At 46.7% G+C, this 27,043-nt stretch overlaps 1 protein-coding gene and 1 long non-coding RNA gene across 3 annotated transcripts in view; both read right to left on the bottom strand.

Annotated features, from left to right (window-relative positions):
- Positions 1 to 27,043, bottom strand: part of LOC310714459 — an 81,972-nt gene that overhangs the window by 28,737 nt on the left and 26,192 nt on the right. The gene's annotated exons all lie outside the window — the stretch shown is intronic.
- The window catches only part of F13A1 (coagulation factor XIII A chain), a 78,667-nt gene that overhangs the window by 28,737 nt on the left and 22,887 nt on the right, over positions 1 to 27,043 (bottom strand). For both annotated transcript variants that reach the window (XR_014529604.1, XM_083519294.1), the window contains exons 4-6: positions 23,013 to 23,264; positions 15,452 to 15,570; positions 5,340 to 5,447 (exon numbers count right to left, since the gene is read on the bottom strand). Coding sequence is in view for 1 of the 2 variants with exons in the window: in XM_083519294.1 (XP_083375420.1) it covers positions 5,340 to 5,447; positions 15,452 to 15,570; positions 23,013 to 23,264 (479 nt within the window). In the remaining variant the exon portion in view is untranslated. The remainder of the gene's footprint in view (positions 1 to 5,339; positions 5,448 to 15,451; positions 15,571 to 23,012; positions 23,265 to 27,043) is intronic.

Raw genomic sequence — 27,043 nt, 5'->3', positions numbered from 1 at the left:
ATCCTGAGTAAGTGGTGTATGTGTGTGTGGAAATAGGCTGTTCATCGTGTGCCCATCATGAGAACAAGAAAGATTTTGCTTGTCTAACTTTGCTCGGGGTAAGGCTGTATGGAGTGAGAGTTTTGCTGACTAATGACTAAATGGATAGCTATTAGTGAGCAATACATTTCCTTCCAGCAATTTGAACCAAATCAGTGGAGGCTATGCGGAAAAGCTCCTTTTGCTCTGTACCTTGTAATTATGTTAATACCGAGTTGCTACATTCTTGCCAAATAAATCACGACTCTCATTGAAAAGCTTTTGGCTGGATTAAGTACTGGTTTCTAATTAGAAAATCGACTTCCTGTGAACCCTGAGATAAGCATTCAGAAGCAGAACTAAAGGGGTTTCAGGGCGAGACCCTGAGTGGCCGTCGCCAGGAAATAAAAAGGCACTCAGCAGGCAGGATGGCAGTATCATTCCGCTTTCCAAACCAGTGGAAAACCAACACACTGTGCTTGGCAAAAAGCAAATTTGGCAGACAAATTTGTGGCCCTGCAGATGTAGCTGGACTGCAACTCCCATCATCCCTCACTGTTGGCCATCCTGGTGGGGACTGGTGGGAGTTGGGGTTCATCAACAAGTGATCCTGAGACTCCCCATCCTTGGACTAGAAAGGACAACAACAACAACTGTATCCTGCCCATCTGACTTGGGTTGCCCCTGCCACTCTGGGTGGCTTCGAACAAACATACAGTGGTACCCCGCAAGACGAACGCCTCGCAAGACGGAAAACCCGCTAGACGAAAGGGTTTTCCGTTTTGGAGGCGCTTCGCAAAACGAATTTCCCTATGGGCTTGCTTCGCAAGACGACAGCCCATAGGGAAATCTCAGGGACAGCGGGGAAGCGCAGCGCGTCTTCCCCACTGTCCTCGGACCTCCTCCCGCCGCCGGCTTCGGAAAGCCTCCCGCCGCCGCGCGGCATCGGGACGAAGCCCCGGTGCCGGGCGGCGGAGGGGGAAAGCCTCCCGCCGCCGCGCGGCATCGGGACGAAGCCCCGGTGCCGGGCGGCGGAGGGGGAAAGCCTCCCGCCGCCGCGCGGCATCGGGACGAAGCCCCGGTGCCGGGCGGCGGAGGGGGAAAGCCTCCCGCCGCCGCGCGGCATCGGGACGAAGCCCCGGTGCCGGGCGGCGGAGGGGGAACGCCTCCCCCCGCCGCGCGGCATCGGGACGAAGCCCCGGTGCCGGGCGGCGGAGGGGGAAAGCCTCCCGCCGCCGCGCGGCATCGGGAGGAACCCCCGTTGCCGGGCGGCGGAGGGGGAAAGCCTCCCGCCGCCGCGCGGCATCGGGACGAAGCCCCGGTGCCGGGCGGCGGAGGGGGAAAGCCTCCCGCCGCCGCGCGGCATCGGGACGAAGCCCCGGTGCCGGGCGGCGGAGGGGGAAAGCCTCCCGCCGCCGCGCGGCATCGGGACGAAGCCCCGGTGCCGGGCGGCGGAGGGGGAACGTCTCCCCCAGCCGCGCGGCATCGGGACGAAGCCCCGGTGCCGGGCGGCGGAGGGGGAAAGCCTCCCGCCGCCGCGCGGCATCGGGACGAAGCCCCGGTGCCGGGCGGCGGAGGGGGAAAGCCTCCCGCCGCCGCGCGGCATCGGGACGAAGCCCCGGTGCCGGGCGGCGGAGGGGGAAAGCCTCCCGCCGCCGCGCGGCGGAGGGGGAACGTCTCCTCCCGCCGCGCGGCATCGGGACGAAGCTCCGATGCCGGGAGGGGGAGGGGGAAAGCCTTCTCCCGCCGCCCGGCATCGGATGGCTTTCCTGAAGACTTGGGGTGGGAGGAGGGTTTTCCTTCCCACCGCCAACATTCAGAATGCTGTTCTGAATGTTGGCGGTGGGGAGGAAAAACCCTCCTCCCACGCAAGCCCCGGGAACAGAGGGAAAGCGCTGCGCCCCTTCCCCTCTGTTCCCGTACCTGTCCTGAAGGCTTGCGGTGCGGAGAAAAGCCCTTCTCCGCACCGCCAGCCTGGCAAGCGGTTTCCCTAGGAACGCATTAATTGATTTTCAATGCATTCCTATGGGAAACCGTGCTTTGCAAGACGAAAAACCCGCAAGAAGAAAAAACTTGCGGAACGAATTAATTTCGTCTTGCGAGGCACCACTGTAAAAGCACAATAAGCAAATGGATAGCTCCATTGGTTAGAGGATGGTGCTGATAACACCAAGGTTGCAGGTTTGATTCCCGTACGGGACAGCTGCATATTCTTACATTGCAGAGCTGGAACAGATGACCCTCAGGGTCCCTTCCAACTATGTGATTCTGTGAATAAAACATCAAACATTAAAAACTTCCCCATACAGGGTTGACTTCAGGTGCCTTCTAAAAGTTGTAGAGTTGTATAGTTATTTATGTCCTTGACATCTGGCAGGAGGGCGTTCCTCTGCCTGGTTTCCTGTAACTTGCAGAAAGCCCCCTACAAACCACCACTCACTCCTGGAATAATAATTAAGAGCCTTCCAAATTAAACACCAAATCATCTACACCTTAGAATGCAGAAAAATAATATTTAGTGCTTGTATGGTGTTTCCATGTGTTCAAAGGGTTTCACATAGGTAAAGGGACCCCTGACCATTAGGTCCAGTCGTGGCCGACTCTGGGGTTGCGGCGCTCATCTCGCTTTATTGGCTGAGGGAGCAGGCGTACAGCTTCCAGGTCATGTGGCCAGCATGACTAAGCCGCTTCTGGCGAACCAGAGCAGCGCACGGAAAGGCCGTTTACCTTCCCGCCTGAGCGGTACCTATTTATCTACTTGCACTTTGACTTGCTTTCGAACTGCTAGGTTGGCAGGAGCAGGGACTGAGCAACGGGAGCTCACCCTGTTGCACGGATTCGAACAGCCAACCTTCTGATCGGCAAGTCCTAGGCTCTGTGGTTTAACCCACAGCGCCAGCACATGTATGGTTCTTCTATGTGTTCAAAGGGTTTCACATAGCCCATCCTTAAAACAACCCTGTTAGGTTAAGTATGTACAGTGGTACCTCAGGTTAAGAACTTAATTCGTTCTGGAGGTCCGTTCTTAATCTGAAACTGTTCTTAACTTGAAGCACCACTTTAGCTAATGGAGCCTCCCACTGCCTCCGCACAATTTCTGTTCTCATCCTGAAGCAAAGTTCTTAACCTGAGGTACTATTTCTGGGTTAGCGGAGTCTGTAACCTGAAGCGTCTGTAACCCAAGGTACCACTGTATTATTATCCCCTTATCCACTTATTATATTGCAGGCTGAGAGGGAGAATGGCTGAGAGGGAGAATATGCAAATTGTATGCAAATCTGTCTTATTTCACTCTTTCTTTTGGTGATGCACAAGTGGCCTACATATAGGCAAGAGTCAAGCCAAGGACCTCTTGATTGGTAGCTCAGTCTCTTACACTATAATCACACTTACTTGGAAGTAAACACCACTGAATGGAATGGGACTTACTTCTGAGTGGACATGATTAGGGTTGTAGTCTCTGTCGCTAGACTTTTTGGGGAACCTAACCCGCTTTTATTTTATTTTTTGAGACCCTATTATTTTAGTCAAAACTGGATCTACCATGAGCCAGGGTGACGCAGCTTGCCTCAGCGTGTAGATTTGAGAGGTGCTGATAAAAGGCATTACAGTATCAATTACCTAATTTATCTAAAACGAGCTAGGAGGCAGTCCAAAGCTGCGGGTGAGCAAAATTTGGTTTTTTATTTTATATTTTTTATTATCAGCGGGGATGCTATTTGAATTGTCTGCCTCAAGCTCCAAAGCATTTCAGGCTATTTCTGATTTTTATCAGGACACACTCCCTCCCCATTCCCTTCCCCTCTTTTTTTTTTTTTAAAAAAAGTCTAATTATCACTGTAGTCCTAATTTTAAAGAAAAGTCGATAAATTTCCTCTAGGCCAAAACACTGAGACATTAATGAAAGGGGAAAATCACTGTGTTGCATTCCAAAACTGCATTGCTGTCATGATCCTGGTGGCTTGAATTTACGGAATGCACTTCTCTCTAGCCTGTATCAAAATGTGCAGCATAGTCCGAGGTGTAGTGGTCTGAGATTTCGGGGTGGGGGCACAATGTCATGCCTGTGGCATAGTGTGTGACATCAGGCACACAAAGTCCCAATGTAGCGTCAGGAGATCGGGAGGAGCCAGGAGGCAGAGCTGAACGTGGTGGCACCATAGTTTCAATGGCCAGTGGCTCCTCCTGCTGCTGCTGCTGCTGCTGCTGCCGCCACGGGCTGGGGGCTGCTTCCCCCTCTTCTCCATGGCAGGAAGAGGAAGAGGGGGAGAAGGAGCCGGTCACTTAAGCCACACCACATTCAGCCCCGTGCTTGGCCCCAATTCCTTTGAACACGGGGGACCCACTCCCCCCCAAAAAAATATTGGGAGGCCCATTGGGCCCCCAGGAGTTGGCACTCCTGGCTCCTAGGTTGACTCGGGAGAAGACACCAAGGAGAAATTGTTCTGTATGCTCCAAAGCTAAGGATTGAGGAACACTGAAAACACAAGGGGCTTCAGTTTCAAGAGAATGGTGTGTAACTTCTGCTACATGGACTATGATATCGGAGCACTCCCAAGCATTTGGCCAGGCACACACAGAAAATAGTAAATCTAGCTGAAATGCATTGAGATCTGCACTGATTATTATTAATTATTATTTTTTTGTAAGCCACCTATATTTGCCACTACGCTGAGTACAACCACCAAAAATGAAATACTGGGCATTGATACTCTCATGTGTCAATTCGCTGCCTTTCAGCAAGGCCAGATTTAGGTTTGAGGAAGCCCTAAGCTACTGAAGGTAATGGGGCCCTTTATATGTCCAGCCGTCCTTTGTCAACAACAAATTGTCGCTGTTTTTTTTTTGTGTTGAATATATGCTACATGGTAATTTTGGACCTAATAGGTATCTAAAGCCATTTGAACATAACAAATAGGAACCTACACAACACAAAACACTGTTGCTGTATGTAGGTTTTTTGGTTTTTTTTTAATCTTATATTTTGGAAATGTACACACTTTTTCCCCCTTTAAATTTTTTTGGGGCCCCCAAGAGAGTGGGGCCCTAAGCTATAGCTTGTTTAGCTTATACATAAATATGGCACTGCCTTTCAGCGGTACTCCACAATCTGTTGCTCTAGCCCAGCTGTTGAGCCAGCCCTGGGGCTTTAAAACTGAAGTGTGTGTGTGTGTGTGTGTGTGTGTGAGAGAGAGAGAGAGAGAGAGAGAGAGAGAGAGAGAGAGAGAGAGAGAGATGGGGGCATATTGACCTAAGCCAAGTAACAAGCAAATGGTTCATTAAACTCCACACATTGCATCCACTATATGTTCCTTACGTACCACTGCAGAGCCAACGCGGCTGATTTTGACTGGATTCCCTCGGCCTGAGAGATCCAGCTGTGCTCTGTCCATCAGGTATAGGCATGCATCCAAAACACCTTCTTCAAACTAAATAAAAGGGAGGAAAAAGAAAGAAACAGAGAATGGATTCAGTGCTCATTCTAGAAAACAAACGGGAAACAAATGCTCTTTGCCTCGAAAGAGGGAGTACAATTCTTTTTTCAATTCCGTGTAGGAAACACCAATTTTCCTATATACAAATTGTAAACCACCAGAAGATGTTTGATATAAATCTTTACACAAACAACAAACAATCCTTAGCCATTGAAACCCCGCCTCTCTATGGCTTGAGGCACCTTACAATGATAATATAAAACCATAAAACTGCAATAAAAATTATCATTAAGCACCCCCCATTAATATACTACAAAACCAACATATCTCAACTCATAGTCATGGACATGCCTTAAACCTGGTATTCACCTCTAGCGACGTGGGTGATCTGACACTAAGTAAAAATGAAACCAAAGAAGTGCCATGGTCAGATCACTTCCTGGTGCAACTGGACTTCTCCGCGACCCTTCCCCTCTGCAGGGAGGTGGGACCAATTCGGATGGTCCGCCCCCGCCACTTAATGGATCCAAATGGTTTCCAGAGAGTGGTAGGGGATGCTTTATCCCATGTTGATGGCCTTTCAGCTGATTCCCTGGTGGCCCGCTGGAATGCGGAGTTAACCAGGGCTATCGACTGTCTGGCTCCGAAGCGCCCTCTCAGATTGCATGGAGCCCGGACAGCCCCGTGGTTTTCTTCGGAGCTGAGGGCGATGAAACAATCGCTGAGACGGCTAGAGCGTCGGTGGCAGAAAACTCACTCCGAATCTGACCGGACACAGGTTAGAGCTCAACGTCGAGCCTACCAAGTGGCGATAGCGACGGCGAAGAAGACTTTCTTCACCGCCTCTATTGCATCTGCAGAAAATAGTAGCAGGAGACTCTTTCAGGTGGTCCGCAATTTAACGGAACCACCTTTACCATCGGGGCCTTGTAAAGACCCCAAGATCTCCTGCAACGATTTTGCAAAGTTTTTTGCAGATAAAATCACTCATATTCGGAAGGAGCTAGACACCACCGTGGGAGCAGGGCTGGGGCGGGAGAGTGCTAGAGCCCTGTCTGGTCAAGTTGCATGGAATCAATTTCAATCCGTTACCCCCGAGGATGTGGACAGGCTGCTTGGACGAGTGAAACCAACCACCTGTCTCCTTGATCCTTGCCCATCCTGGCTTATAAAAGCTAGCCGGGAAGGGCTGGGCGATGGGCTCTGCGGGGTGGTGAATGCTTCCCTCTGTGAGGGAACATTCCCAGATCCGCTGAAAGAGGCGGTCATTAAACCGCTTCTTAAAAAACCATCTTTAGACCCGGCCAGTATGGCCAACTATCGCCCAGTCTCAAATCTTCCATTCTTGGGCAAGGTGATTGAGCGTGTGGTTGCTGAACAACTCCAGGCACGCCTGGAGGATGCGGACCATTTGGATCCCTTCCAATCAGGGTTCAGGCCTCATCATGGGACTGAAACTGCCTTGGTCGCACTGGTTGATGATCTCCGGCGAGCTAGGGACAAAGGTGAGAGTTGTTTCCTAGTTCTGCTGGATCTCTCAGCAGCCTTTGATACAATCGACCATAACATCCTTCTGGACCGTCTAGAGGGGTTGGGAGCTGGGGGCACTGTTATACAGTGGTTTCGCTCCTTTCTCCTGGGCCGTGTTCAGAAAGTGGTGGTGGGGGATGAGTGTTCAGACCCTTGGGCCCTCACTTGTGGGGTGCCTCAGGGTTCCGTCCTCTCCCCCATGCTTTTTAACATCTATATGAAGCCGCTGGGAGAGATCATCAGGGGGTTTGGACTGGGTGTCCATCAATATGCAGATGATACCCAGCTCTACCTTTCTTTCAAATCAGAACCAGTGAAGGCGGTGAAGGTCCTGTGTGAGTGCCTGGAGGCGGTTGGAGGATGGATGGCGGCTAATGGATTGAGGTTGAATCCTGACAAGACAGAAGTACTGTTTTGGGGGGACAGGGGGCGGGCTGGTGTGGAGGACTCCCTGGTCCTGAATGGACCAGGTGCGTAGCCTGGGAGTCATTTTGGACTCACAGCTGTCCATGGAGGCACAGGTCAATTCTGTATCCAGGGCAGCTGTCTACCAACTCCACCTGGTACGCAGGCTGAGACCCTACCTGACCGCTGACTGTCTGCCCAGAGTGGTGCATGCTCTAGTTATCTCCCGCTTGGACTACTGCAATGCGCTCTACGTGGGGCTACCTTTGAAGGTGACTCGGAAACTACAACTAATCCAGAATGCGGCAGCTAGACTGGTGACTGGGGGCGGCCGCCGAGACCACATAACACCGGTCTTGAAAGACCTACATTGGCTCCCAGTACGTTTCCGAGCACAATTCAAAGTGTTGGTGTTGACCTTTAAAGCCCTAAACGGCTTCGGCCCAGTATACCTGAAGGAGCGTCTCCACCCCCATCGTTCTGCCCGGACACTGAGGTCCAGCGCCGAGGGCCTTCTGGCGGTTCCCTCATTGCGAGAAGCGAAGCTACAGGGAACCAGGCAGAGGGCCTTTTCGGTGGTGGCGCCCGCCCTGTGGAATGCCCTCCCATCGGATGTCAAGGTGATGGACAACTACCTGACATTCAGAAAACATCTTAAGGCGGCCCTATTCAGGGAAGCTTTTAATGTATGATATTTTAGTGTTTTTTGGTTTCTGTGGAAGCCGCCCAGAGTGGCTGGGGAAACCCAGCCAGATGGGCGGGGTACAAATAATAAATTATTATTATTATTATTATTATTATTATTATTATTATTATTATTATCTCAGCAGCAGTGGTACAAAGCTTTAATTAAAAATTTCAGCAGCCAAAGGCCTTTCTGAAAAAGAGAGGGTGAAAGCTCTCCAAAAACTAGAAAGATGAAGATAATGGCTAGCCATTGTCTATGTACTACCTCCACGATGAGATGCCTCTGAATACCAGTTTGCTGTCACTTCCTGTGTTGTACATAACATGGAGCAGAGTCCAATTTGCAGCTCACAAGTGGTAGAGTTCATATGGGGAGAGACATGTATTGTAATGGTGAAAATATATAAAAATTAGCAGAATCCAAGACCAGGGAGAAGAGTTGGTGGAAGAAGATTGGAAGAAATTTAAAGACTATTTACAGAAATATTGTAAAATTAATGAATGTTAGAATGATGTTGGATAGAAACTAAGTGGTTTTTAGCTGCAATACTATAAGGGAATATGAAAAATGGATTACTAATAGGTAAAGATTTAATGTTACAATATTTTAAGATTAAAGATTAGGATAAATAAAGAGGGGAAGGATTTGCTGAACCAACAAACTGAATTGGAATACAAAAAAGGGAGGCATGAGGAGGTCCGGGAAATAAGCTAATGAAAAATAAGTAATGGAAAGACTGAGTTGTTTTTAATTATTTTTATTTTGTATTTTGTATTTTTTCTTCTTTTTATTTTGAAATATTTTGAAAATCTTAATAAATTTCTTATTAAAAAAAAAGAAAATATATAAAAATTAAAGTGGGTGGGATTGTCCAGTTTAGGGTTAAAGGTGGCTCCAGAGTACGCCACTACTTTAAGCCATGGTTGCCACTGGTGCCTGACAAGACAGGCATAGTGCTGCAGTTCAAAAGTGGCTTATGCAAGTCAGCTGCACATCAGACCCATGCAAACTCGCAAGGGCAGATTCTGGCTGTTTTACACAAGAGTCACACACAGAGAATGCCCCTTTGGCCTCTTCCATATATGTAGTTGTTCTGTTGAATAAGGTCAGACCACACCTGGAGAGCCAGTGTGGTGTAGTGGTTAAGAGCAGTAGACTCGTAATCTGGTGAACCGGGTTCGCGTCTCCGCTTCTCCACATGCGGCTGCTGGGTGACCTTGGGCTAGTCACACTTCTTTGAAGTCTCTCAGCCCCACTCACCTCACAGAGTGTTTGTTGCGAGGTAGGAAGGGAAAGGAGATTGTTTGCTGCTTTGAGACTCCTTTGGGTAGTGATAAAGCGGGATATCAAATCCAAACTCTTCTTCTTCTTCTCTTCTTCTGGAGTTCCATTTCTAGTTCTGGGCACCACAGTTTAAGATGGATTTTGACAAGCTGGAATGTGTGCAGAGGAGGGCAACCAAGATGATGAAGGGTGTGGAAACCAAGCCTTTTGAGGAGCGGTTGAGGGAGTTGGGTATGTTTAGCCTGGGAAAGAGGAGGCTGAGAGGAGATATGATAGCCATCTTCAACTATCTCAAGGACTGTCACATGGAAGAGAATACAAGCTTATTTTCTCCTGCTCTGAAGGGTAGAACTTAGAACTTGAACCGATGGCGTCAAGTTACAAGAAAAAAGATTCCGACTGAACATTAGGAAAACCTTTCTGTCAGTCAGAGCTGTTCAACAGTGAAACAGACTCTCTCAGAAGGTAGGTGAACCTTCCTTGGAAGTTTTTAAGATGAGGTTGGATGTCCATCTGTCATGGATGCTTTAGTTGAGATTCCTGCATTGTAGGGGGTTGGACTAGATGACCCTCGGGACCCCTCTCAACTCTATATTTCTATGATTCTAAGGAGCCCTTCCAGATGCCCTTTCTATTGAGCATTTGTGATGATTTGTGCTCATGATACTATCAGGGCAGTTATACACAATCCTGCTTTCAATACTGTTGCACTGGCAAAAGTTTCAGGCCAGACATACTGCTTTGTCACCAATCAGTACATGACTTCCTAACTTCCTTCTGAAATCCTGTAACTTTTAAAACCACAAATGTTTCACAAGTGTGCCCTGCTTTTGCGCCCTTCCAAATGGCAACAATGTGGCAACACCGGGAAACATTGTTTCAGAACCATGAACAAAGCGGAACGATGCGTGAATCCTTCCATGAATGCAAAATTATTGCATCAGTGGCATGTTGCAGAATACACCTGCAGCAACTCAAAGCAGCAGCAGCCATTTTGAACTAAGATGGTAGTCTCCAGAAGTGTGGTTATTTATGTCAAATCTTCAAATGCAATATCATGTTCCAGTATTCAGCTTCTGGATAACTTTAAAATACATCGGATGGTGGGTGGTGGAATAGCACTGGGCAGCCCTAGCTCAAATTAAATCTATTCTAAACTCTCTCTACTGCCACTCCAAATATAGATAGTTTGCCACTAGTTGCACTTCTGATTATTGATGGGCCTAGCAAGCCTTGCAAAGAGAGACCAGCACCGGCAAGTGGCCTGAAACTGTCTTCGAGAATGAACTCTAATAAAGGAGTCTAAATTCTGGGATCCAATGACAACAAGGACAGGAATAAATAGGGGGCAGAAGTGCCTAAATAGAGCAGAATTCATTATGAAAGAGCCTGCCCTGTGATACAGTCCAATTTGCTCAGAAGAAATTGCATAGCAACCAAAAAATGACACTGTCTCTTGGAAAACAATTGCCGAGATGGTGGCAAAGGCACATGAATTCAATTATGAGCCTCTCTAAGCGGTGGTAAACAAATGAGCAGATTATATTTCTGTTGCAAGCTGGACCATCACAATTGTTGAAGCTTTTCTTTATGCGTTCGGGTTTGCCTCTGTTTTTTCTTTTCTTTTTTTAACAAAAAAAAATGCTAGTTGGTTAAAAATAGCAACAATAAATTGATTGCATCACTGATTAGTTAACATACCGACATGGCGATGAACTATCTAATGCAATTGCATCCAGGTTGGACATGACACATTTATCATCATTCATCTCCTTGGCTCTGTTACCTATAATTGCATTACTTTTCTCTCTCTCTCTTTTGGAATGGAACAGAAGCTCATTACTAAATAATGAGTTATAATCCTATAGTGTGAAACAGGGTTCGCGGTGGAGGTCAACACTTTCCCAAAGGAGATGCTTCCAGCAACAATATCATCTTCAAAAAGCCGAATGTTTATTCTAGGAACTGGCCCATAAATCTCAATGGTGTACAAGAGTTCATTGGTGTAAACAATCCTGGAGTAAGAAAAATGCCTTGGTAGCAGCTCTTGAAAAATGGTCCTTTCACAACTGGGGATGTGGATCCATTTTTGAGCTCACCATACTTGCCACATGCTTCATCAAATAAAAGTTTTTGTTTATCTCTGTGCTGTTGGTTGAGGCAGTCCTTAGTCTGCCCCACTTTCATCAGAGTCTAAGTGAGCCAGATTTCTTAACATCAAGTCATTCCTGCTGTCAGTAATGCAAGGTCGGTGAATAAAGTACAGACCTTGCACCAAAACTATTGCCACCAGGGGTTTATAATGCTCTCCCAGTGGGACGCGGGTGGCGCTGTAGTCTAAACCACTGAGCCTTTTGGGCTTGCTGATCAGAAGGTCGGCGGTTCGAATCCCTGCGATGGGATGAGCTCCTGTTGCTCTGTCCCAGCTCCTGCCAACCTAGCAGTTCAAAAGCATGCCAGTGCAAGTAGATAAATAGGTACCGCTGCGGTGGGAAGGTAAACAGCATTTCTGTGCGCTCTGGTTTCCGTCACGGTGTTCCGTTGTGCCAGAAGCAGTTTAGTCCTGCTGGCCACATGACCCAGAAAAGCTGTCTGTGGGCAAACGCCAGCCTGAAAGCAAGATGAGCGCCACAACCCCATAGTCACCTTTGACTGGACTTAACCGCCCAGGGGTCCTTTATCTTTCTTTCTTATAATGCTACACAAAGAACTTCATTTTGATCACATAAGTGTAAGAAGGACTTTTCATTTCAAGCAACCAATGATCCATCATAACTACATCAATACCTGGCAGTGCCCAATACTGAGATGGCAGGTGCCCTTTACATTCCTTGATGCAGCTACAACTTCTCCTGGTTATTCCTCCCCATATTCCATTGACTATCTATCAGAACTCTGCAGCACTGGCCAAACTCCAAGGGTGATAACCGTAAGAAATTATACCCAAAATATAATTCCGCACATTGTGCAGTACCACGCCTGAGTTTGCCTCTGAGTGTACCCTCAGCAGGTATAGCAATCCCCTGGCAATAGGAAGTACTAAGATTAGACCTTCGTCATTGTTAGATTGTTACTTGGTCAAGGCCTATTAGGAAAAAGCTGCCTGGCCCACTAAAATGTTCTGCCCATGGGGACTTACAGAAACTAATGGATGTTGGGCATATAGAGGGGATACCAGCAGCAAATATGTTGATGCTTCAGAGGCATTTTGGAATGAATGATCGACTGGAGCAAGAAACCCCTGCTTGTCCACATTCCCTGCTGCCATCTCAGATGACCTTAGCCACCCAGTATGGAGAGGAGATAAGAGCTCACTTGGGGCACAAAGCAAATCTGCCCATGTATGTCAAGAGCCCGTTTTGAAGCCTAGGAGGCGACAGCAAATGATGGTAAAGGGGAAAACATTCTTCTCTGCCACAACTGCATCTGTAGGGTTGTGTTCCAGAGGCTGCTCCAAGCAATTTTCAGTTTTCTGCTGAAAATGGGCATTTGCTGGCGGGTGAGACATCAGTTGCTTGTTGAGATAACTTTTGAAGATGGTGAAGTTGTTCAGATCCAGTCCGATTTGTTTGTGACAAAGCGTAGACCAGAAGAGTCAGAAGCAGCCACTTTTTTGCAATCACTAGGATCGCTTCAGCTTAGGTGCTTTCTCTAAAGAATGCTGACTGGTTGACTAGGGTTGTGAAGGCAATGCCCATTTCAAATAGTCTATCTTGGCTAGTTAAGGCCAACTGAGAGGAGCTTGAGACTTGCTGGTTAAAATAGCGAACATCTCACTTTGGAAGGGGACCCTCCTGACAAAACCATTCCTAGACTTGTTTCAGGTCTTCACTTTTGAGGAAACACAGAATAGGGAGAACGATTAATAAAATAACTGTATAACACATCACTTCTGGGTTGATTTCAGTCTGACTTCCACCTTTAGCAACTTTCACAGATTACTTGTGTCTGGAAGTTGACAAGGCATTTTCCCTTCTCAATGATTTTGGATGTCTCAGTGGCAGCAGTTCACTAAATTTTGTTGGCCTGGCTTGAACAGCCTGCGGGGATGTCAAATCTAACTGTTGAGTGATTCCTTTCCCCCCAGAATGAACTCAGTGGTCATCACTGGTGATCCCAGCTCAGCCCTCTAGCAGTTGACTTATTGTGTCCCACATGGCTTGATATTTATCACTGATGCCTTTTAACATCTATCATCCATAGGAAGCTGCCGACAAAAATCATCCAGAGCTTTGCTGGTGGGTGTCATAAATTAGATAATACGCTTTCCCTCGAGTTCCATATTTCATTAATGAAGCATCCAATACCAGTTTTCTCGGTATTAAACCACTGTCTTGAGGCTGTGGTTGAATAGATGAGCTCTTAAAACAGGATGAAATTGAATCTGGACGTGGTGGAGATACTGCTGGTAGGAAATCCTAATACTGTGAAGGGTTGGCAGAATGCTACCTGCAATTGGCCAGTAGGTCATAGGGCTACTTGAGGTCAATCCTCCCATTGCCTTATCCAGCCAGATGACCCGCTCTTACAACATCTGCCTTTCCTGCCCTTTCGCCTGCCTCCATCACTGAAAAGGCTACCTACTCCTCTCCCATCTCCTACTGGCTTGAAAGAAGCACCAGTGGGAAGAAAGAGATTGAGGCAAGAGTAAGACAGCTGCCTCTGCGTCCTGATTTGGCTCTTCTGTTTGTTCACTCCAGGTAAGAGGGTACCCATTCGGCCCAGCAGCAGAAGGGGAAGAGAGAAAGGGAGCTGTGTGTTTGTGAATGAGAAGAACGAGTGAGAGCAAAGAACACATGTGCTCTGATTCAAAGCACATCTGCAAATGGAGAGAGGAAATATCCATTGGGGGTGTGGTTTGCATTCAAATGGTTGGAACGCACCTGCATCTGCTAATGGACTTTAAAGAGGCCTTTGATGTCATTTGCCCACCAACGAGCTGAATCATAGAATCACAGAATTATAGAGTTGGAAGGGACCTTGACGTTCATCTAGTTCAATTCCCTGCAATGCAGGAATATGCAGCTGTCCCATATGGGGATTGAACCTGCAACCTTGGCGTTACCAACACCATGATCTAACCAACTGAGCAGGATGGATACTGGAATAATGAAGTTGTCGCCTGATGTGATAATAACATTGAGTGATTGACAGGTGGGCAATCCCCCTTAAAAAAAAAAAAAGAGGTGAGCACACACAAACTGATACCTCAGGTTTCTGGAACTTTTGGAGGGTGGGAAGTAGGGGGACAGGACACACAGTGTCAATAATATCATCAAGCACTGCCCACTAGGGTGGATGCAAAGCATCAAGCTAGATTTGGGAAGCATAAAACTGAAAGCACTCTTATGTGGATCAAAGCATACAGAAGCACATATGGAAGAATCAACGCACAGTGGTACCTCTGGTTAAGAACTTAATTCGTTCTGGAGGTCCATTCTTAAACTGAAACTGTTCTTAACCTGAGGTACCACTTTAGCTAATGGGGCCTCCTGCTGCTGCCGCCGCACAATTTCTGTTCTCATCCTGAAGATTGCAGAATGCACAAAAAAGTATACATTTCCTACAAAAGAGACACATAATTTTTGATTCCTGATAACCTGAGGTACTATTTCTGGGTTAGTGGAGTCTGTAACCTGAAGCGTCTGTAACCCGAGGTACTACTGTATATTATCCACCTGCCTGTCCTATCCTTATGTTTCAGATGCGCACCAGTCAAAAAAGGTGTCTGAAAATATCTACAGAGAACATTGGTGCAAATGCTTAGGACTCAGGTGCCGGTCAGGCTTTGCAAGTTCTTCCATGTGGAGTAATTCAGTTGAACATAGCAGGTTGCCTCCCGAACAATTGCGGTAAGAATTTCAGCCTAATACCCCAGAGTTTAAAAAAATTGCACCAGTGTATCTGCCTGAAGCCTGAGAGATCAAGGTTCCAATAATGTCACAGAACACCACTGTGGTCTGTGGTATCACCCTGGCCCAGCAGACCCTACCCCACTTTCAATCTTAAGTGTTCATTTGCTGGCGCACAAGATCTTAGGACAGCAGCATAAGTGGCAGAACTTCCAACATGTCCATTCAGAAAAACTCACCTGGCCATAATTCCAACTCCTGGATCTTATGCTATCAGGCTCTCCATAGAAAATAACCCCAAGGTCATTCAGGACATACTCTTGCCTTTGCTTTTCATCATCCAGAAACACAGCATCCTCTGCAACAAAACGTTGTGTGTGAAAGCTCGTCAATACAGTTGTTTTGCTTATAATAGATGCCAGCATTTAGTACCGCAGAATGATATGACGCTAATGAAAAAGCTGGGGTTTTTTGGGGGGGGGGTTGTTTTTGTTCATCAAGCAGAGCAGTAGGATATCCTTCCTTCCTCGCACAATTCCTTGTAATTGGGAGCCAGGTATTCTTCAACTTAAAAGGAGGAAAGGGGCGGGGGGAGGAAGGCAAATCTGCACTGCTTTGAGCAGGATCTGTAAAGCGTGATTAAAATGTCACCTCTCATCAAGCATTTTATGATTTTGCATCGCTAAGTTGAGAAGTCCAGAGTGCCATGATGCAATTAGGCATCTGCATAGCGGATCAAAGAACAATTTTGAAACTTCTTAATCGGCGACAGAGAGCGAGTCAATGTCAAAAGATTTAAAGGGAAAACTCTGCCCTGGTGTTGGGAGATGCTGGAGGAGGCTGAGGGCGTGGTCCACTGATCTATGTAAATAACAGCACAGGGATGGGGAACTTTTTTCAGACTAAGAGTCGCATCCCCTTCAAGGGTAGGCACATGGTAGTGGTGGGCAGGGCCAGAGGCAAAAGTGGGTGGAGCAATAGCTGTAAAAGTTACCTTTGCACAGTAGGCTGGTCTCTATACACATTGCTCTCTATCCTCCACACCTATCTAAGACACACCTTCCAGTCAAGCAAAAACACCCAATGAAATTGTGAAACAAGGTCAGTGAGGGGTGTGGCTTGGAGAGAAGGGGTGTGGCTTGGAAAGAAGGGATGTGGCTTGGGTTGCATCCTGAGAGGGCCCCAGGCCTGAGGTTCCCTTTCCCCGTATTGGAACCTGACTTGATGTTATGACTAAGGATTGATTCCAGGAGACTAGGCAAGGAAGTTTCATGACTGTGGTAACAAATGTGAATGATGATGATGATGATGATTTATTATTTATACCCCGCCCATCTGGCTGGGCTTCCCCAGCCACTCTGGGCGGATTCCCAAAAAATATTAAAATACTGTAATACATCAAACATTAAAAGCTTCCCTAAAGAGGGCTGCCTTCAGATGTCTTCTAAAAGTCTGGTAGTTGTTGTTCTCTTTGACATCTGGTGGAAGGGCGTTCCACAGGGAGGGCACCACTACCGAGAAGGCCCTCTGCCTGGTTCCCTGTAACTTGGCTTCTCGCAGTGAGGGAACTGCCAGAAGGCCCTCGGTGCTGGACCTCAGTGTCCGGGTAGAACGATAGGGGTGGAGACACTCCTTCAGATATACTACATCAAGGCTGTTTAGGGCTTTAAAGGTCAGCACCAACACTTTGAATTGTGCTCGGAAACGTACTGAATGAGCTTGCACACCAACCCCACCAACCCCCACCCCTGTTCTTTCAGGGAGGAGGAGAGGCAAGCTATCCCTCCTCATCCCAAAACATTTTCCTGCTGCTGTGAGATTTTTGCCTGCAGACAAGAGCAGCGAAATCTAATTGAGTAAGAAGCCCAAAGCCTCAGTTTGCTTAATCAAATCAGTCTGTTTCTGATCTGTGTCAGTTTCACAAGTGCTTATTCATAAGGCCATTCTGCCCCATCTCCAGATTAATCTGCAGTTTGGGATGGCGGGGGGACGGAACCTGCACAGAAATGTTATTGAAACACCTACTTTTAATATGTGTTTGAACTCTTTGCATTTCTAAAGCATGTTATTGTAAAAGATATATTTTTTAATGCATTCTGGTCCATTTTTTTCGAGCTGAAAAATGCACTGCGAAATTCAAGAAAGCGTGAAAACAGAAATATAAGATACATTCTGATCCACAGGTTAGTAAAGGTCAGGAACCTAGAAAGCACCCAAGCTTTCTGATTTGCAGCAGGCAGATGGGGGAATAATCCTAGCCCTATCTGGAGAAACTGAGGATTGAACCCAGAATCCTCTGCATGCAAGGTAAATGTTTTGCTGCTGAGCTACGGCACTCCCCCAGTTTGCCACGTAACTAAGTTCCTCAAGCATCCCTATGGACAGCTCCGTCTTCTCTTTTGAAATGGAGGCTTCCTTCCAGCTGCTGAAGGTGGGGGTGGATGGTAAGAATCTGTTTCAAGCCTCAGGCTCTTTTTGATTTGCATGGCTGCAATAGAGCTGTCAGCAGCGAAGGGCTCCATTTCAAGCAGGTGGTTGAAGCTCTCCCAGTCAGCAGATCTAAGTTCCCCCGTGCACTGTCTCTGTTCAGACATCATGTAGATCGTCATGGAGAAAGCTCCTTTTTTACATACCCTCCTCCCAACTAACCCTGAAGTGAAGCGCGATCAGCAACTACACCAGACTGTGGCACAAGCAGCATGCCAATGTACCCAAGACATAAATAAAAGGCTGTGTGAATATGCCCTAATAAAGGTAGCTGTGAGCAGACAGGCTAGTGAGGCTGTAATCCTTTGCACAATAACTCAAATTCACAAACCTTTTATTGGCATATAGACAAGAGTCCAGTAAGGTTCAGTACAATAAAATGACTCAGCAAAACCTGTATCTAACATTTAAGTTAATGTTGGATAATATTCACAAATCCTCTGCAGAAACCTGGCTAATATCACCATCCTCTCTGCATCCTGAGTAAACAAACTTTACATTCGTCTGAACGCCATTCCCTGCTAACGGCTTAATGAACTTAATGATACAAGGGACAGGGCAAAAAACATGAACTACTGATTCCATTTGTCTCTGTCCACAGAGGGATAGCGTCTCTGCGAGGGGAATTTTCTTTAATGTCCTCAGTAGCACATTCAGTTCCGCTAGCATGTATGGCCTGCGTTGATTCAGATTGTTCAAATGGGAAGGGTAAGTTGCCATTGGTTGCCCACATTATACCACCCCCACACTTGCACAGATACTATTCATGATTTGGCTACTAAGTTCTTGAAATTCGTTGTCTAACAATCTGCATTTAATTATCTCAAATTCAGGATTTCCCAGTAAGCAGTACAAGGAGTCTAGATCTCACTGAACTCCGTGGGACCTGCTTCTCAGTCCGTTTTGCATTGTATGCAATTCTTCCTCTGAGGGACTCAGTGGCGTAGCGTGGGTTGTCAGCACCCGGGGCAAAGCAAGTAATTTGTGCCCCCTAACCCGTGGTTTTGCGCCCCCTAACCCTAACCCCCAGATGTTGTGCCCGGTGCGGCCGGCCTCCCTGCACCCCCCACGCTACGCCACTGGAGGGACTGACTAGATGAGTTTGTAACTAGAACATTTTTTTAAAAAAATAGTGCTGGGGCACCATTTTCGTCAGGACTGCACAGCAGGGGAGAGGGGAGGTTTTGTAAAAAAATTCTACTCATAATTGATCCAGAGCCGATTCCAACATAAAATAAACTTAGCATGTTGCAGGATTCCCCTAAAATAGGCCAGGGGCAATTAATATTTCCTCCAGCAGAGCTTTACTGCTGCTGAAGGCAAATGAGCAGAATGGTTGCAAATCCAATACATTCAGGATTGGCACTGTCCATAAGAAATCCAGTTGCAGCAGAACTTAACTTAAATTTAAAATAATTTATAATAAGACTAAAACTTAGCACTTATGCATACTATATACAAAACACCACACCAGAAGGAGAGATAGAAAGTGAAAACCAGGCTCCTTCTGGCTGATTATTATAGTCGGCATGACCTTGAGTGAAAGAAATAACAGAATTAGTTTAAACCCAGCTGTTCAGCTTCTCTGAAGGAATAACCCAAACATCATGAACTTGTTGTTTCTAGGCAGAACAGAAACTTACATGTCAGCTAGAAACTTTCAGTTTGCAGCAGTTTGCATCACACAGAGAAGCTTCCAGAACTCTCTTGAATTAATTGGAATAGGAAAGATCTCTACCAATACTTTCTGTACCAAAAAATGAAAACTGAAAGGTTTAACCCTTTCCTCTTCTTCCACAGCCCTGATGTAAATGACCCCCTGAAGCAGCTATTGACCCCAGAAAGGAAGCCTCCTTTGGCACCAAGAATCACAGCTGTACAGGAGGGGTTTTTTTTCATTATGACCATGTTGGTGGAGCAAAGGGCTAAACACCCCTCCCCACATGACTCTCTGGTGCCTACTATTCATTTATTTTCATCTGGTATGATTGGCACCATGGGTTTTTTGGCCCTAAAAGCCAGCACTGAATATATAATCAGGGGACATGATGCAAAAGTAGACATATGCAAAAAGTTGCTGCGTTCATCAGTATTATGTGGCACCATCACACAAACATTAATGTCTTATCTTTGTTTGCATGCACAATTCCACAGAGTTCAGTAGATGGGTTCCCGCCTTCTAGTTGCTATACCTGGGATCACAGAAGCAGAATTTCAAAAAAGGAAACTGCAAGAGCCAGTCCACATATCTGGCATGGTGGTAAATTCAGCAGACAGCAGAGGCCGAGTGAGCTGGGAAGGTCTGTGGGCAAATACATTATTTGCTCGATATCCACGATCCTTCTACCGCTGTGGTGCATTTTTTGTTTTGTCCATATTTCTTTTCTACTCAGGAAATATTAGAGGTTTTCAATCAAGTTTGCTTTTCATTGCTAACCCCCGCTTCACAAATATTTGTGAAATGAGGTAGAGATTAATGAATTTCCCTTTCTTTGTCAAAGGTATTCAGTTTTCCAGTATTCAGTGAAGTGTGGTTGAAAGAGACCGAGACAGAGAGAGACAGGTCTTTGAATTCTCTCCAAGAAGGGAAGACTGCTCCAGAAAACAAGGCCTTTGATTTTTGACAGCTATTACGGCAACTGAGACTGGGTTGAGCAAGAAATCCAGAAATCTGACTGCGAGTTCCCTACAGGTAGCTGCTGCGCACTGATGGAGCCCTGCTACTGATGTAGGGGAACTATTTCATGGAAATAATTATGCATGGCCTTATCAAATGAAGCCCTATGCATAGAAGGAATGGTCCCTACTACCAAGCTATAGTCCGTTCCCCATAATGACTTGTGCAAAGTCATCCATGTGAGTTTTATGGCTAAGCGTGGAATTGTCTCTAGATCTACCAAATGGATGCATATGGATGCCAATGAGAAGAGATCCTTCCATGCTTATCTTAAATCAATGGAATTTTTTATAAGATTGTGTGAGAGAGAGTTAGCCTATCTGAGTGCTAGTATGATCCATTTGACACATTATGGGCTCAAGAGACAGCCTTTTCCTCAATCTATAAAATGTAGGAAAATATCGACCCAACTGCACAGTGGTGCTTGTGAGGCACACCAAATAATTAATGTGTGATGCAAAGGGAGAAATAATTTGGGGTTCTTTCTTTTTTAAAAACAACAACAACACAACCTTATCAAACGTTAAATCAGCCTGTTGGTTGATTCTGTTAAGTCATGTGTTGGCTTATTGAGAAACAAATTATAGCCAAAGACAACAGGCTAAAATCTAGCTACAATCTTAATGATGAACATCCCTCCCCTTGCCATATGTGTCTAAACCACTGAGCCTCTTGGGCTTGCTGATGAGAAGGTCGGCGGTTCGAATCCGCGCGACGGGGTGAGCTCCAAGTGCTTTGCCCTAGCTCTTGCCAACCTAGCAGTTCAAAAGCACGCCAGTGCAAGTAGATAAATAGGTACAGCTGCAGTGGGAAGGTAAACAGTGTTTCTGTGAGCTCTGGTTTCTGTCATGGTGTTCTATTGCACCAGAAGCAGTTCAGTCATGCTGGCCACATGACCCGTAAAGCTCCCTCAGCCTGAAGCAAGATGAGCGCTGCAACCCCATAGTCGCCTTCGACTGGACCTAACCATCCAGGGGGCCTTTACCTTTTGCCTATGTGCTCTTTTAGTAATATGAATAGTGGGTTAAGGCTGGGTTGATTAGGAACAGAGGAAGCTGCCTTATATTGTGCATCTAGCCCAGCACTGCCGGCACTGACTGACAGCGGCTTTCCAGGGTTTCAGGCAGGTAACATTCCCAGCCCTAAAAGGAGATGCCAGGGGGTGTATCTGGAACCTTCTTGCACGCAAAACAGATGCTCTCCCACTGAGGTACAGCCCTGGACACACACATACACACCAGTTTCCTGAAAATATTCTCCCCTGGTAAAAACTGAGGCCAATTTCTTGGGGTGGAGGAGAATTTAAGGAGTTGGTTGCCACTTCCTTTTCTAGGACTTAGTGGGAAGTTCAGTCCATGGAACCTGTGGAGAGAGCCTCACGCCACTTCCTGCCAACCACACGTCCCCAAATGCCTTGGGAGTGATGTGCTACAACACAAAACAATATCACTTCCAAGTCATTCTTGGCTGGCGGGAAGCTATGGGGAAAGCCTCTTTTTAAAACGGTTTTCTTTAAAGCAAGAAACAAAAAATCTGAAAACCCTTGGCCATCTTGTAAGGGTAAGTACGAGGTAAAAATCAGAGCATTTCTTTTGCCCCGTGACCTTTGGGGTGATTTTTTGGTTGCCTGCATATACCCAGTGAACACGTGAAAAAAAAATCTGTTTGGCACGATGCTTAAAAATGTGTATGGCTCTTCATCTTCATATTCTTTATGTATAGAGGATGGTTCTCCATCCCCTATAAAACTTTGGGTTTGTACAACTATGTATGCATTAGTAGCTTAAAATACAGTGAGGTTCCCACCCCACCCCTGCTGAATTGTGTTTCAAGTCACATTTGCACATTGCTGTACACACCAGAGAAGGGGTGAGGATGTCTTTGTCTGACCCACCCTCACCTGTTTGCTTTCCCATGCACACACACACACACACACACACACACAAACCACAACTCCTATTCATGAAGCTATCACCTGAGCATGTGCAATGGCTGTACACACAAATGTACGCACTTCAACTTAACTGCAAAGTAAATGTGGCTTGCATTTTCAAATTGGATGGAAGCTGGTTTGAGGGGAAATGCATTGATCAGGAGTATTTTTCAAGAAACTACAGGGTAGCTATGGATTGTGGCTAATTTTCCATTTACGTGGCTTCAAACCCCAGTGGCGGAAGTGCACTGGAGCCAAAGGAAATGGAAATGTGTATATACTACTACTACTACTACTACTACTACTACTACTACTTTATTATTTATACCCCACCCATCTGGATGGGTTTCCCCAGCCACTCTGGGTGGCTTCCAGCAGAATATTAAAATACAATGATCCATCAAATATTAAAATCTTCCCAAAACAGGGCTGCCTTCAGATGTCTTCTAAACGTCTTTGACATCTGGTGGGAGGGCGTTCCACAGGGCGGGTGCCACTACCAAGAAGGCCGTCTGCCTGGTTCCCTGTAAATTTGCTTCTTGCAGTGAGGGAGCCACCAGAAGGCCCTCGGCGGTGGACCTCAGTGTCCAGTGTACACAGCCTACAGTCATTGAGGCAGGGTTTTTGCTCATGCTATCAAATACCAAATATGTTAATAGGACAATCCTCCTCCCCACGTATCTACACCCTGCACATTCCTTACCTTCACACCAGGGGTTGAACAGGATGTACGTATCTGTGTTTGGGTTTCTCCTTGTCCTGAGAATGCCAATCGGAGTCAAGACGGCGACATACATACGGAATTTCCCCACAATGCAGTCAGCAGCTGGCATGATATTCAGGCCAACAGAACTTCCGTCACTGTGAGTGATCTTAGCACCCCATTTGCCGCTTTCCAGCTCTTGAACCAAAGGGACGATGATATATGTGCCTTTGCTTTGTTGTGGATATCGCCCTGCAGAGATGGGAAGAGAAGAGGCAGAAATATGGTTTTGCGTATGAGTGCAGCGGATGAATCGTTGTCTTACATTTTGACGGTGCAGCAAAATCTGGGCTGGGAACTGTCCAACGGAAGTCAGTTGGATTACAGTAGATTTATTGCTTTTTATATATATACTGTCTGCATAATTTAGCTTTCTTGTCAACGTTTTTATCTTTAACATCTGCTTGCTCCTTAAAACCAACTTGCAGAAGTTTGTATTGTTTACATAAAACAGGGACACAAGAACCCAAGACTTGGAAGTCACAAAAATACCCTGTAAACAAATTCCTTCATTGAGTACACTGAAGAATCTTCTAATCACCAACATCCTTGCAGGTCTCCCTATATTAGAGTGGAGAACCTGTGGCCCCCCACCTAATTTCATGTAGGGAGGGAAGACTGGAGAGAGAGAGAGAGAGAGAGAGAGAGAGAGGAAGGAAGGAAGGAAGGAAGGAAGGAAGGAAGGAAGGGCGGGCAACTAGGGGGTAAAAATGGGGGAAAGCCAAAAGATTGTGAGAAATGGAAAGAGAAGGGAAAGCCCCCTGCAAACAATCAGTTGAGAGCTTTGGCAAGGACATAGGCAGTGGGGAACAGGTGGGAGCAAAAATGGATTGGCAAAAGCCCTCTGCAAGCAATCAGTTCAGACTTTTGACAAGAGTGATGTGTCCCTCCTCCGGCAGCCTGCTAGGTGGGGAGAGAAAGGGGGCTTTAGAAAGAGCCTGGAAGAAGAAGAAGAAGAAGAAGAAGAAGAAGAAGAAGAAGAAGAGGAGGAGGAGGAGGAGGAGGAGTAGTAGTAGTAGTAGTAGTAGTTTGGATTTGATATCCCGCTTTATCACTACCCGAAAGAGTCTCAAAGCAGCTAACATTCTCCTTTCCCTTCCTCTCCCACAACAAACACTCTGTGAAGTGAGTGGAGCTAAGAGACTTCAGAGAAGTGTGAATAGCCCAAGGTCACCCAGCAGCTGCATGTGGGGACGCGAACCCGGTTCACCAGATTACGAATCTACCACTCTTAACCACTACACTACACTGGCTCTCCATGGCAGATCCATACCATACATTTAAAGCATATCCAATGCATATTTAAAGCACATGACTGATACCAAAAAATCTTGGGAACTTTTGTTTGTTAAGGGTGCTAGGTCATGTATCTGTGTGATGGGAAACAAGAGCTCCTTCTGAGGGGGAGGTCACGTGCTTTAAATGTGTGTTGTATGTGTTTTAAAAGCACGGTGCAGATCTGGCCCAGAAAGTGAGAAGGGGGTGTCAGAATATGAGAGGGGGGGAGAAGGGGTGGATCTGACCAATGTTTTGCTCTGGCGTTTCACCCACCCACAGAGCATGGGTGCCCCGAAGCATATGAAGCCCTCAGTAGAGAAAAAAGACATAATTTGCCACCCTGCCCTAGTCACAGAAAGGTTCCAGGCCTCAATATTAAATTTTACAAATGTTAGGATTTGCTACCAATGGGAGCTATCTGAAAATAGCCAGCAAAGTAGGCTCTTCCCTAATACAAACATCACCCGCCCATATAAATTGAGCAGGTGGGCATGTTGTCCTCCCATGATTACCAGCTTGTATATCAAGGGTGGAGGACCTGTGGTATTCCAGATGTTGATGGACACTAGCTCCAATCAGTCCCAGGCAGCCTGGCCAATGGCAGCAGTGTAGTTCGCTGCTCAGGTGCCCTGCACTTGGGGGGCGGGATGAACCAGGTGCAGGTGTTATGGCCAGGGATTATGGGAGTTGTAGTCTAGCAACATTTGAAGGGCCAAAGGTTCATCATCCTTGGATTAAGCTGAGCTACATGGACCTAACGTGGTATAACGCAGGTTCCAATACCCCAGAATTGTCCCACTCCGCATATACCTGTAAAGTAGGAACTGCTGTGCTCAGGAAAGGTGCACAGAGCAAAGACAGGAATATGTTCCTGGTTTCTCAGGAGATATAATTGCAGAAACACATTTTTGGGACCTGAACTTTGGCACTGAACGTGGTATATCTAGAGATTAGATACAGCCCCTATAAAGCCCTGGATTTATCTCTATTGACAGGGTTCTTCTACTTTAATCTCCAGTGCAATTCTAGTTTATATTTTGGTTCCTGTGGCCTTGGTTGACACAATTCAGGAAACCTTCCATCTAACCCAGAATATTTGGGCCATATGGAAGAAGAAAGAGGCCTTCAAAAGAAGCAACACAAGAAAGAAAAGCCAAATCAATAGCGCATTTGGGAAGGTATAGCAAAGGACGCTTTAAAAGGGGGCTTCAAAGGGAATCAGGTGGAGATGGAGATGCTAAAGAGGCAACCAAGATGAGAGGCCGGTGGCAGCTAACAAGGGGATCAGCAAGTTGAATGCCGACTCGTTCTTTGAACGGTGGCTGGGCCTGACCTTTCCTCTCTCTACAGTAGGGGCTCAGCTTCAGCTCTGCTCTACAGTATAATGGCAAGCCAAGCCCAGAAGAAAACCCAACTACTAAAGAAAGTGAAATGCCAAGAGAAAAATCAGCTTGCTGAACCTGCATATTTGGAAGAAGAAGGAGAAGGAGGCCTCTCTAATGTCCTCCTTTTGTGGGTGAGGAATGCATTTGATTTCTCTTTCATAGTTCATATTTTTATGAACATATTGGGAGCCAGTGTGGTATAGTGGTTAAGAGCGGTAGTCTCGTAATCTGGGGAACCGGGTTCGCGTCTCCGCTCCTCCACATGCAGCTGCTGGGTGACCTTGGGCCAGTCACACTTCTCTGAAGTCTCTCAGCCCCACTCACCTCACAGAATGTTTGTTTGTGGGGGAGGAAGGGAAAGGAGAATGTTAGCCACTTTGAGATTCCTTTGGGTAGTGATAAAGCGGGATATCAAATCCAAACTCCTCCTCCTCCTCTTCTTCTTCTTCTTCTTCTTCTTCTTCTTCTTCTTCTTCTTCTTCTTCTTCTGGACTTGTTAGGAAGCATGCATGCATTCAGAGACAACAGGCAGTGGCGTAGCATGGGGGGTGCAGGGGGGGCCGGCCACACCGGGCGCAACATCTGGGGGGGGGTGCCACTAATCTAGTGGAAGAGACTCGAGTGCTAAAGTCCATGGGTTAGGGGGCACAAATTACTTGCCTTGCCCCGGGTGCTGACAACCCACGCTACGCCACTGACAACAGGCATCAATATGAGATGTAGCACTGCTATGTGGTCCAGGGATAATAAGCATGGCCTCCTCCACATGCTTCTGGACTACAACTCCCATCAGCCCCACCCAGCATGGCCAGTGATAAGGGATGATGGGAGCTGTAGTCCAGGGAAAAAACACCTCTGCCCATTCTCTCCTGTTGCCCTGTATCATGGAGCTGTAGAGCTGGAGGGGTCCCAAGGCTCATCGAGTCCAACAACCTGCAGTGGAGGACCTGGCTACCTCCCTGCATGATGCCACGCCTCTCAGGTCCCACCTGTTTCATGAAGACTTTCACTCCACCTCCCAACTCCCACCTCCTTGCTACAGCAAAAGCCTAAACACTTGTAATTGGATCACACCTTTTTTCTGTGCTTACTCCTGTCTCCTTCCCCTCCCCTTCCACTATTTCCTCCGGTCAGATTTCAGATTACTGGAAGCTCCTTGGGGTAGACAACTCTCCTCATGCACTCTGTAAGACGCCATACGCCTTGATGGCATTGAGCAAATAGACAGATAAATATCTGGTACTTGAGGGTTGTGGGAACAATTTAAAACTGCAAAGTGCCTGCTCAGTATTCAGTGCCGCAAAAATG

Source organism: Podarcis liolepis (genome assembly GCF_965112155.1).
Source record: "Podarcis liolepis genome assembly, chromosome: 8".
NCBI lineage: Eukaryota > Metazoa > Chordata > Lepidosauria > Squamata > Lacertidae > Podarcis > Podarcis liolepis.
This window is presented reverse-complemented; position numbering and strand designations above follow the sequence as displayed.